The sequence below is a fragment of the Schistocerca piceifrons genome, chromosome 8 (assembly GCF_021461385.2).
Source record: "Schistocerca piceifrons isolate TAMUIC-IGC-003096 chromosome 8, iqSchPice1.1, whole genome shotgun sequence".
In the NCBI taxonomy this organism is placed as follows: domain Eukaryota; kingdom Metazoa; phylum Arthropoda; class Insecta; order Orthoptera; family Acrididae; genus Schistocerca; species Schistocerca piceifrons.
This window is the reverse complement of record NC_060145.1, coordinates 134,188,994-134,201,539: the sequence shown is the minus strand read 5'-3', so window position 1 is coordinate 134,201,539 and position 12,546 is coordinate 134,188,994. Positions and strand designations below refer to the sequence as shown.

General features: G+C 45.2%; 2 protein-coding genes across 5 annotated transcripts in view; one reads left to right on the top strand and one right to left on the bottom strand.

The window, feature by feature from the left end:
• LOC124711127 (cytospin-A) overlaps positions 1-12,546 on the bottom strand; it is a 936,320-nt gene that overhangs the window by 525,184 nt on the left and 398,590 nt on the right. The window contains exon 1 of one of the 4 annotated variants that reach the window (XM_047241016.1): positions 10,185-10,264. The exons of the other annotated variants lie outside the window; for them this stretch is intronic. The gene's annotated coding sequence lies outside the window, so the exon portion shown is untranslated. Of the gene's footprint in view, positions 1-10,184; positions 10,265-12,546 lie in introns of those variants that run through there. 4 annotated transcript variants of the gene reach the window in all.
• On the top strand, positions 10,108-10,605 carry LOC124712129 (circumsporozoite protein-like). The gene has a single exon (XM_047242428.1). The coding sequence runs from the start codon at positions 10,108-10,110 to the stop codon at positions 10,603-10,605; it is 498 nt and encodes a 165-aa protein (XP_047098384.1).

Genomic DNA, 12,546 nt, shown 5'->3' with positions numbered 1-12,546 from the left:
AATACGCCAGGGAAAATCCGGGAGGTCCTGATAAAAAAATCACCATTGTGAGAGAGGCTATCATCAAGCGTTCGAGAGAATGGCAGTCACTTGGATGACATAATTTTACTTAAGTGGTCACTTACTAAATCAAAGGGAAGATGTTAATCCTCTCCGAGTTCATTCGTTGCATTTGCGGACGATGGTCCAATCATAGTATGACCTTGCGGATAACAGGACCGTCAGGGACGATACTTACTATTAGTTCTGACGCACCATACAACTGATTGATTGAGAGTGTTTATGGGGCCAAACAGCGAGCTCATCACTCTCGCGATTCCGAAGTTAATCACGGAGGAAAGAGGATCCACTAAAAGTGGACAGATCCAGGCAGGGGAGTCCAATTATACAATAATAAAGTTAAAACACACGCAGTAAATGGCATGAAAGGTGAGAGCAAATCCAAAAACGCGGAAAAAAGAGCGGTCTTTCCATTAGGGAGTGGTCATCGGGTCCCAGACAGAGAAGACATGAAGAGAGGCCCCAACCACAACCACCCTGTCCCAAGAGTAAAGCAAAACCTTAGATCTGCAAATAAAAACCGCTTTACGGGGGAAACTGAGGACCAGTTCAACCATCAGTGAATCGCCTGCTGATATTAAAATTAAGGAATTTAGAAAACCAAAATTAGCAGAAAGGGCCAAAAGAAGGGGACATTCCACCAATATGTGGGATACTACATTGTGTGGGCGGTTCGTTACGCAAGAGGAAACGATGGGTGAGCCTGCTACGACCAATGTGTAGACGGCATAAAACAGTGGACTACTTCCGAGAGGGGCGGAAGGAAGAACGCCAGACTCCTTGATTGTGCACAGTTTATTACCGTGGGCAGTACCGCACCAGATGTCATTCCACTTTTGAGCAAAGATATTTGACGTAGATCCGCATATCCACAGCTGCAATCATGAAAGGGAATGGTGGTAAGTAAGTAACTTCTTCTCTAGCCCAAAGGTCAGCCAGTTCATTCCCTGGGATGCCCACACGACTTGGGACCCAGTGAAAGACAACGGAGCAGGCGGTACGGCGTAGGGCGGAGAGGTGGTCATGGATAGCAGAGACCAAAGGGTGACGAGAGTATCATCGGTCAACAGTCAGCAGGCGGCTCATTGAGTCGGTACAAATTAATACACTGTGGAGGGACGCCTAAAACACGAAATGGAGGGCTCTGTGGATGGCTAGAGCCTCTGCTGTGAACAAACTACATGATCCCGGCAATAAATGGTATTCTAAGCCAGTAGGAGACGCGAAAGCGTATATCACATTACCTATTGTCTTAGAACTATGAGTGTAGAAGATAGTGGCACCCTGAAACTCTGCAAGGATGGCACGTACAAGACGACGGAAAACCGTAGGGGCGATAGAGACCTTGGTCCCTGGAACAGGCCTGTCCTAATCCATAGTCTAGGCACCATCCAATGGAGATAGGAAGTACACGGGACTTATTGTAGTGAGTGAAGATGGAGATCCCGACAGAGGGAAGTGAGACGCAGTCGAACCAGAAATCCCACCCGTGGCCGGTTGTCAGGAGGAAGGCACCCCTCGTTTGATAAAGGACTGCGTACACGGGATGGTCAGGGACTTGGCGAATGGCGATTGCATACGAAACCAGGCGCTGGTTCCGTCGTATGTGTGAAGGGGGAATAGCCGCTTCTGCGAGAAGACTGTCAACGCGGCTAGTGCGAAAGGCACCAACCGCCAGACACAGCCCGCAGTGGTTAAGAGGGTCAAGTATTTGCAGATTGGAAGGAAACGCTTAACCATAAACCTGACTACCATAATCTAGTCTGGACAAGACCAGAGCACAGTAAAGGTGGAGAACAGTGGTACGGTCTGCACCCAAAGATTTGTGGGCCATAACATTAAGCTTCCGCATACGTGTAGTCCTTAGGTGGCGAATGTGGGGCAACCATGTCAAAAATAAGGCCCAAGAAACGAGACTGTGCTACAACACCGAGGAACTGGTCGTCTGAACAGAGTTCTGGATCAGGGTGTACTGTGGGTCGTTTTGGAGGGAGGACACAACATACGACTAGTTTCTTGGCCCATAAGAAGCTTATAATGGCTCAGATCTGATCCGTCCTGCACAGGATAAAGGACCACTTCACTGAGAACAAGTACCTTGCTATTTTACAAGAGGGAGATTGTGCCTGTGACGCGGCGCTAAGCGCCTTCAGATATCGCTCAGAAGAGCAGCGAGTGATAAGCGTAGCAAGTGCTGACAGGCAACAGTGAGTGACAGATTCCAACCTGCGTGCTCTCCCCTACCGCACAGGTGATAGGGCAGGAATGCTGCCGGTGAGCGCCGCCGACTGTGTACCAGAAATGTTTGCACAGCTTATTTCTGCTGCGCACAATGAAGAGCGATAAGGATCAAGCTCCTACACAGAAAGCTATTCCTGGGCTCGTAATTTCGGCGAGAGCCTTCCGTGAGCGCGAGGAGCAGTGCAGTCACGCACGCCTGCGATCGATCAACACGTGTTATCTCGCGACCGGGAAGAATGTCAGGCGGGCTTAAAAGCTCGTAAGCAAAGGCTCACCAGCAAAGGCCACCGCGGTCACTGAGCTTACGATGGAGAGGTGTGGATAAAGAGGTCGCGTTGTTAAAGATAGTCAACAAATTACTGAGGGTAGAAGAAATCGCAACCCCTTCGAGCTGAATAATGTCATTAAGGACACTGCTTCACCGAACATCAGATTAAGTCAGCAAGAATGCTACCTGGAATCAGACGAAAATCTACTCCGTGTCTGCAAATATATCTCCTGTAATACAGCGGTCAACCTGTGTGCAACGAATGATGAAGTGCACCTATGGTACGCAGAGATGGATATACTGGAGTGTTTACCATTTAAGTCTACAAAACAGTATACGAGAGAATAAAAATTACTTAGAACTTGAATGTCAAGAGAAAGTGGCTACAGAGATAGTAAACTTTCTTTCAGTCCCGATTCTACAAGCCTAATATTTAAATCGAAAACAGCTGGTTATGTTCTCAATTGTCAAATTAGGCTGACGCTTAATTGCATGACAAAGAAGCATGACAGTTCATCTTTGGGAATGCACATACAGTCTGGTAATTTTGTTATGGCATATTTGCACGATAAATGTTTTGAACACGAAGGCTATTTCCTTTTATACTGAAATACATTAAGTTTTAGATGGTTAAAATCAATATACACGCATGATAACTGTGGTTTGTCCGTCCGTGCTGCCGTAACACCGCAACCCACCCCTGCAGCAGTATGTATTTCTAGGGGGAAAAATTGGATATTTATAATGTTAGAGATTTTACGAGTATTTTTGAATTCTAACTAATACTCTCGAATGTTGTAAAATAGTGTCGGATAACCTAAAGTACTCCGGAGTATTGTAGATTATTGCCCAGTTTTCTTTACCGTTCTCGAATATTTATGAATGTTTCGAGATATTCCGAATGTTCTTTCTACCGCATATAGAAATGAATAAATGGAGGCAATTTATTTCATATCAGGGCATTATCGTTAAGTACTTAACTGGATTCATGAGTACTTAAAAGTATTTTTTAGCGTTCGAGAGTCCTTGAGCGTGAAATATTAACAGTTTCAAGATTTTTTGAATGTTCATTTTGCATGTTCTCAAGTGATCTGGAATATTCTTAGAAGACAAATGAAAATGAAGAGCGATGTGGGTCTTTTTTAGATATCATTTAATAATTGTGTTGCAAAACGTAAAAATTTTTCAGTCTAACCCACTTTGGCATTACCGTTCACATTCGCGGCCATATCCACCCCAAAGCGCACAGAAAACATTCTGGAGTCACCATGTAAAATCTGTTGTCAAAATTCAGTAAATGCCTCTGACATTTGGGACACTAACTCTTTCTGTCGACTTACTGATGCGGAGCCATTACGGCTGCCCACTTCTTTAAGTACGATTTGGCAGTATCAATGATGTTTGAATTTCTTTCGTAACATTAGTATCGTTAAGAGTGTTGGCAGATTAAGCGATACTATTGTCTGCACTAATATTGTAATAAATACGCAAAATAACACATTACACTGTAATATCTAGATTTGTCTAATGAATACCAGTCATTCGTCTGATCACTATTCAGTTTATAAAATATTTAACTTCGTTGAATCGAGTGTGTAAGACTTACAAAAATTTCACCTTTCTTTTCTCATAACGAATGAAATTACGAAAAGGAAGAGCTGTTCTATTTAACTTTGCTTAAATTTTTTGCGTGTGATTCAAGCTCAAGCTATCATCCCGTAACTTTTTTCCTCGAAAAAATTTAATTTAGACATGTTACGTCACCTTCGCTATTTCGAACAGCTGATTTATTGCATAGTTAGTTACACCCGCTATCATTGTATTGTATTGTATTGTATTGTATTGTTTGTTAACCGGGGTCCTAGAAACGACGTGGAGGCTCCGTCCCCGCCACAGCCGCAGTAGTCCACATCCCCACGACGACTACCGCAGTCCACTCCTCCGCCGCCCCACACCGAGCCCAGGGTTATTGTGCGGTTCGGGCCCCGGTCGACCCCCACAGGGAACGTCTCACACCATACGAGTGTAACCCCTATGTTTGCGTGGTAGAGTAATGGTGGTGTACGCATGCATGGAGAACTTGTTTGCGCAGCAATCGCCGACATATTGTAACTGAGGCGGAATAAGGGGAACCAGCCCGCATTCGCCGAGGCAGATAGAAAACCGCCTAAAAACCATGCACAGACTGGCCGGTCACCGGACCTCGACACAAATCCGCCGGGCGGATTCGTGCCGGGGACCAGGCGCTCCTTCCTGCCCGGAAAGCCGTGGGTTAGACCGCACGGCCAACCGGGCGGGCCCTACCCGTTACCATACTACATACATCTAGCAGTCTCAACAAAGTTGTGCCAAATAAAATTACGCTGAAGCCGAGACAACAGTGACGCCAGTGCAATGGCTGGTACATGGTCACAGAATTATGACCTTCCTTTTTGTCCTTTGATCCAGACAGAGATTCGACAATTATGAAAGAAATTGCCATGTTGATTTAACAATTTTCAGATTATTGTAAGCCGTTCTGGATAGGCACCAACCCATTTTCCGTCTGTCCGTGATGTGTGTAAGCTCTTCCACATACAGACGGATAACAGCCTCAGAACGAACTAAAAATGTAAAATACGCAACAGATTTAACTTTCCTCCCTCATTGCCCGACCCCTTTTTTTTCTTGCTGTTGTGTTTCTCGTAGTAACACCATAAGTCATTGTGTTGCTGCTTCCACTAAGTTTCGAGGAAACGTGGTAATCAGGAGGAAATCTGTGCCTGTGCTGTTTCGTGCAGGTAACACTTCAGATAAACAGTGTCTGTGACAAGCGACACCGCGCAGCCCATTCAGCGCGAGCCCTGCCGCGGCGGCGGCGGCGGCTCCAGCCAGGCTTCCAGCACGTCCCCGTTCTCAGCGGGAGGTCTGGCCGCCACGAGACGCCAGTTTACAGCCGTCTGACGGGACAGCCTCATGACTGCAGAGAAACAGCACTTCGAATTCTAGCGACAATTACAGCAATCCTATAGGCGTTAACATTTCCGTAAATTCAATAACAATAAATAAATACAGCTTCATTGAACACTGAGGAATAAAAAGGTACCAGGTTACGATCATAAAACTTCTGAACTGTTTATTTGTACATAAAGAAATATTTTTAATTTTTTTAAAAAAACCTTTGTGGAAATGCAGACGTGTACGAGGTGAGTGGAAAATTCCAGTAGTGTGCAATTTACAGAAGCTTAAGTTCGCTACGCACAGTATACGAAGTATATGTCAAGATCTTCCGGAGAAGAGTTGATTTAATAGCAAAAGCAATTATGCACTCAACCGTTTGCCGTAACGGCAGATAGTGCACATTATGTGTTTTCCCCACTATATAGTTAACAGAAAAACTGTAGGAATTTCATGTACCTCCTTACAATGCTCTTATTGATGACGAGAAAGTATTTGAGAGGGTAAAGAGAACCGAAGTATTTCAAATGTTACTGGACAAGTGTCTTCCATAGTATCCAGTGAATTAATACGAAATGTAAGAACATACAAAAATTTTAAATGGAATGACACTAGCTGTTTTTATTATTTAAAACTGACTGGTTCCGTGCAGTGTCGCTTGTCTTTCCTCAACGACACAAAATAAAAACAGACGTCTATTTGTTCTAATCCTGCGTTTGTAACGGAGCTAAAAAATTTCTATATAATTACAATATTAAAGTTATGTTACACATCATTTCTCATATTACAGAGTAGCCATTCTTAACGGGAATCTCAGTTTCATTGTCAAATACTGAAGCCATAATTGTATGCTATCGGTTTATATTAAAATTTTAAGGTAAATTTGATGGGCGTAAAAGCCTATATTGTTAACGAATGCCCTCTACACGTATTAACGATGAAGCTCTTATTTCCGTTGAGATTAGTTACTCCTTAGTTACAAGAATGTACGAAAACTATTCTAATTACATATAAATTTCTTTAGCTCTGTAATATTCTAAACACCGGACTGGAAACAACTGTCATTTACTTTTAGACTATTTAATAGGTGTGGAGATCTACGGCCGGCCGCGGTGGCCGAGCGGTTCCAGGCACTTCAGCCTCCTCCTACGGCCGCAGGTTAGAATGCTGCCTCGGGCATGGATGTGTGTGATGTCCTTAGGTTGGTTAGGTTTAAGTAGTTCTAAGTCTAGGGGACTGATGACCTCAGATGTCAAGTCCCATACTGCTCAGGGCCATTTGAACCATCTGAAGATCTACAATACAGCGCCCGAAAGCCCTCAGCTTCTAACAATAAGGACAGCAATCGACTTATGGAAAATACACTCCTTTTTTTCTGCAGAAAAGGATAGTGGATAGCTCCCTGTGGCAAATATGTCCAGTTTTGATTAGGTGCAGATTGTTTAATTATTCTCTTAGTTCTGTTACCAATTGTACGGCATTACATTAAGACAGAAAATGCACGTTACTTCGACCTAGCAAGTGATCAACTGAACGAAGATTCAAGTGAACGACGATTCAACAGAATACCACAAATACTGTCAACCGACTACCTGTCTACAGATGCCCTGTTTCGCTCTAATTCTCATTATAACCCACTACATCTTTCTCTCTGCCAGAAACAGTGTACAAGTTTATGGCTACATTAGTAGTTTTGTCGATGTACGAAGATTTCACGTAGATAAGAACGCTAAAGATTTCGTTAACAGTTCAGTCGGTTGTAAACTTGCTTATTCGATTGTAACTTGCTGCTATTCGAACGTAGAAACTGAGCAGATTATTAGATTGGCACTAGTGTACAAATACAGCGTATGTTCTGTCAGCACACAAGGTCCACTTAAAAGTGACTACTCTGTCGCACAGTGTGAGCTTTATCTAGCCAGATCAGGTTAACGAAGAGCAGCATGACGTACTTCCACCGATAGCCTCGCAGCCCTGCAGCGTGCTGATAAGCAGAAGCCAAAGCACACTGCACGCCAATAACGCAACATTGCGACAATGAGCTTGCTACAGGAATGATCCCACCTTCCGATATAGTTTACCTTAAGAACTCAATACATCAAAAAGTGACACAGGTGCATTCATAAGTACGGTTTGCGTTCCAAAATATTTCTCTGACGACAGAAGCATTTAATCCTGTTGTGTATTATCTCTTCTGACACAGTGGAATTTCAAGTGGAAAGAGATTTCGTAAGCTACCTCTGAAGTATGAGCTGTCATCGCAAAAACCGTATGTTTTCGCACTGCGAGAATGCGTCGTAATTAGAACAGACAACGATAAACGAACGCTGGACCACAGTGCTTGCAGGCGAAGTAGCTGATGATTCGTGTGGTTTGAACTAACTACCCAAAGTTTGTCCTTGCAGTCAATGGGAATTGGTGTGGCGGTACAATCGTAGCTATACTAGAGGAACCTTTAATTATACAATGGTTGCAACTACACCGCGTCAGATGCTCTCGTTGTTTCGTTAATTACTGTAAACGTCTATTAGGATACTACTTTGATAGGTGGATAATTATTTCCCCGTAAGTGAAAGAACAAGGGACGCCTTTTAAATGGCCAGAAGGAACTGCACTAATCTCAAAGAAATCTTACTAATCGGTGCATAGACCTTAGTTCCGTTTCACAGACACGTTTTGAGTAAAACTCCTGTATCACCACAGTAATGGTTATATAATCAGTACCGCTGGCCAAATAAATATTTTCGAGAAAACAACAACCAAATTTTGAAACAGAAAAAGAGGAATGGCTAATGTGAAGTAAAAGTTGCCGGCTACGTTATTGCGATTTTCATATGGTTGAATTTACAAGTAAGATTTGCTGGCACTCCATGTGAATTTCAACCTGTTTAGCAGAACGTGTTAGCACAGCGACCGAACTATCGACTAAAATAAGACGACAATATCTTATTACTCATTGTATTAGATACCACGTCTAGATGCTGTCCGCAAATTGCTAGAGAAAAAACAACCGTTATGATCAGTGTAACAGGTATACATAACGCGCAAGTTACGCCTGACGTCTTTAACAACGTCAATAGTTTTGTTTTTCATATCGCGAATCTTTTGTGCAGAACGAGCAGCTGACTTGGCTGCATAAGATGATCCGTTACGCAGCCAAGTCTTGAGACCTTGACAGGCAATTGACGGAGTCGCCTCTCGGCTCTGGATTAGCACGCACCACATAAAACCAAGAACGAGAAACAATGGAGACGTTTCGAATTAACATTTCGAACAAAACAAATATATTCGTTCCGAGTAAGAGATTTTCACTGCACAGACACTCCAGTGTACGGGGAAATGAAACTGGTATGTAACCACAATGATCAGAACCACCTGGTAACTTTCGGACACTAGGTAACACTAAGTAGGTCAGCAACCATGCGCTTTACGCGCTTTATTTCCGCAGCACCTGTTTTGACATTCAAGTAAGATTTGATGGCACTCCATGTGCACGCCATGTTTGATTTTTGACTTTCAGATAAACATTATTTTACGTTCCTAAAACATGTATCAATACACAGAACGTGATTCCAATTCGGTGTACGTCGAGCATGTGGAAAATCCCTGCTGCGATTGTGTACCGTTCTGAACAGGTTACTGTCTCATCTCTGATAGCGGAAAAAAGGTTTGTTAACATATTACTTCCTTGCACACGTGTCATGCAAATTTTGCAAGACGATAAAAAGTTGTGAAATGAGAGCTCAGATGAGAGCGTAACCACAGAAATTCTTCCGACGCATCATTCGCGAATGCAACAGGGAAAAAGTGAATGATGATGGTATCTTAAATACTCTCCGCAACACAATGTAAGGTGAATTTTTGAGTGTAGTGTAGCGTATGTGGTATTTAAAACACAGCAATAGCGAACTATTGACAATATGGACGTCGGTAGGAAGGTGTAATGAAGACGCGGAGGGTCTCACGGAGGGTATCATCATCTCGATACCCAAACCACACGGTGGCAGAAGGACAAGAGATTATAGACCACTCACTCTCTTTGAACTGCGGCTATAAGATTTTCGCACGCATCCTTGGTGGTCGCCTGCGGTCTTCAATTTCTGATAGACTCCTCAGAGAACAAACACGTCTCGGCGGGAAGAGTAACTTACATACGGCGCTAAGTGACTACCGAGATATCATCGCATTAGCAGCGGCATGCCGAGTGCGTGGGGCACTAGTCGCTGTTGACTTCGATCATGCGTTCGACAGAGTAAACTGAAAAGACGTAATTCAGACACTTAGGTGGAATGAAGTGCGGTAAGTTGCGCTTGAAAATTGAAATTTTTCGCTGTATTATCCGAGACTGCTGAGTTTATAACAATAGCTACGTCATAGTGCAAGTACGAAACGCGTAAAGGCAAAAATCACAAAAAAGGAATTAAGACCACCACAGCCAGCAGATAGGGTATTACCGTGGCATACTTCGATAAACATTTTATGCCGGCCGCAAGTAGGAATGTATAGGATTTCGTGAACAATTAACTATCCCGGCCAGTTGCCAGAGATGTGAGTGGTTTCCCTCTCTGCTTATAACTGGCCAAGGTCACTGAATAAATCTGATGCAGCACACGACACGAGCAACTGGGAACGGGGACGGCGCCTGCGCAGCCAGTGGACGACCGCTCGCAGCAGGTACCTTAGGGGCCACGCCCACGCCAGCGACAGGTGCCCCAGCGGCCTTGACCGCGGCGGCTCTCGACGGCGGCGACGGCGGCGCGGAAGGCCTCGCGCCAGCTGCCGGCTTCCTATCAGCGACGCCTGCAGCGGTCCTGCAGGGTGGATCGGTCGGCGGCTTATCGGCGCTCGTCTTGGGACAGGATGGACCGGCCGCCGCCTTACTGGTCGTTTCGCGGACGGGACCGGTCGCCGGCTTGCGTCCCGCGCTAGCAGCCGGTCTCGGCCTGGCGGTCCCCGCGGCAGGTGGCTTAGCGGGCAGGGAGGCGCCGGCCGGCCGCCGGGCCGCTGCCGGAGGCGGAGGCGTCGCGGAGCGCCGCATGCCGCGCCTCTGTTCTCTTCCCGGCACGTCACGTGCAGAGCGGCGGCGGGCGCTCAGCTAAACTGAGGAGCGGCTGACGCTGCGGCCGCGGCTGCATCGGGCGGGTCGTGGCGCGCTCAGGGGCCGGCGGGCCACGCCGCCTCCCCCACTGCCGAGCCAGCGCCGGCTGCCGCGCGCGATAACAAACAGCGCAGCGCCGTGCCGCGCCGCGCAACTCCATGCCACGCCACAATGACTCATCTGGCGAGAGGTCGCGTCTCTGACCGCCAAAACACTGTCTCCGGCATCTCTCCTTGAATATTGTAGCAGCCGCAGCAACAGCAGCAGCAGCATCATGCCATCAACCAATTGCAGGAAAATAGCGCCTTGGTTTTAGGCTCAATAACTTCTACCTGTCATCATCAGGTGATGGCAATCTGGCTCTCTCAGCATCGCCTGATTTAATTCGACTACATTTACCATCATTTTGCTTTTGTTGACGTTTGTCTTCTATCCTCCTTTCAAGACGCTGTCCATTCCACTCAACTGCTCTTCCAAGTCCTTTGCTGTCTCTGACAGAATTAGTACGTCATCGGCAAACTGTAACATTTCTGGCTTATTCAGCCATCGTATTAGGCTGCAGGAAGCTATTCCCAGGGCAGTGGAGATGCAAGAAGCATAGAGATGACGCAATGCGGGGTGAGGTGCCTGTGACAGATGTTAGATTCGGTACCATTCCCGTGAGAAAGACCGCCTGCATGATGCTGCTGCTCTGTGATTGACTGCGGTGTTCGGTGGTAGGGCGCCTAAACGTTAAACTTTAGTTGCTATTATTAATTAAACCTGTCATCCAAATTACTTAATTTTTTAAATAAACATCTCTCAACAGCCAGCTATCAATCAGTCCTTTCAAAATTATTAAAATCAAAGTATTACTAAAACAAAAGACTGACGATATTACTGCCGATGCACTTCGGTGGCGTTCGGGTCACGCCTTGCTGGCTTGGCGCGCCAAGTCTCTCGGGCAGTCCGGCTCTCCAGTTCTGACCGTTCCAGCGGACAGACATGTTGTCTGTTATAGCAGTATTTCTTTCATGGAATTTTTTTACTACAGTTCCGACCGTCGCTAGGTACAGACATGTTGTCTGTAATACTAGTATTCGATTCATGTAATTTTATTCTCCAGTTCTGACGGTTCCAGTAGACAGACATGTTGTCTGTGGCAGGATGTATTTCATATTCTTTTAGCCAGATATAATGACTGTGGAAAGATATGTTCATTACGTTGTGATCAAGAATAGTTTCTCGTGTCTATATCAATAAAAACGCGAGTAGCAGCCCAAATGAGTTATAGTTTATTCGTAGCAGCAGTTCCTTGCGAAGTTAATTTCAGCCTCAAGAAAAAGAATCCACAACCTGCGTGCTGTTTTCTGCGCTGGGGACATCATCATGAAGACAGCAGGTTAGTGAAGTGTACAAGAACTTATGTATTCCACACAGGGTAGTGGCGACAACTAGGCACCTCACGTCTACTGCATGCACAGTACAAATGTGCTCAGTGACACGTCATCTGCAGTAATGCAGAGGTAAAGAAGGATGAAAGTATTAACACTATCTCACTTTTATTCCTTTTTTCTTCCCGTACAACCTCAAAGTTTTTATTTCTTCTCCATGGACCTTAATTCCTGTTGTTGTTGTTGTTGTCTTCAGTCCTGAGACTGGTTTGATGCAGCTCTCCATGCTACTCTATCCTGTGCAAGCTTTTTCATCTCCCAGTACCTACTGCAACCTACATCCTTCTGAATCTGCTTAGTGTATTCATCTCTTGGTCTCCCTCTACGATTTTTACCCTCCACGCTGCCCTCCAATACTAAATTGGTGATCCCTTGATGCCTCAGAACATGTCCTACCAACCGATCCCTTCTTCTGGTCAAGTTGTGCCACAAACTTCTCTTCTCCCCAATCCTATTCAATACTTCCTCATTAGTTATGTGATCTACCCATCTAATCTTCAGCATTCTTC

What these genes read in the sequence shown, in the direction of transcription:
- LOC124712129 (XM_047242428.1), top strand. Translation starts at nt 10,108, where the DNA reads ATGCAGCACACGACACGAGCAACTGGGAACGGGGACGGCGCCTGCGCA.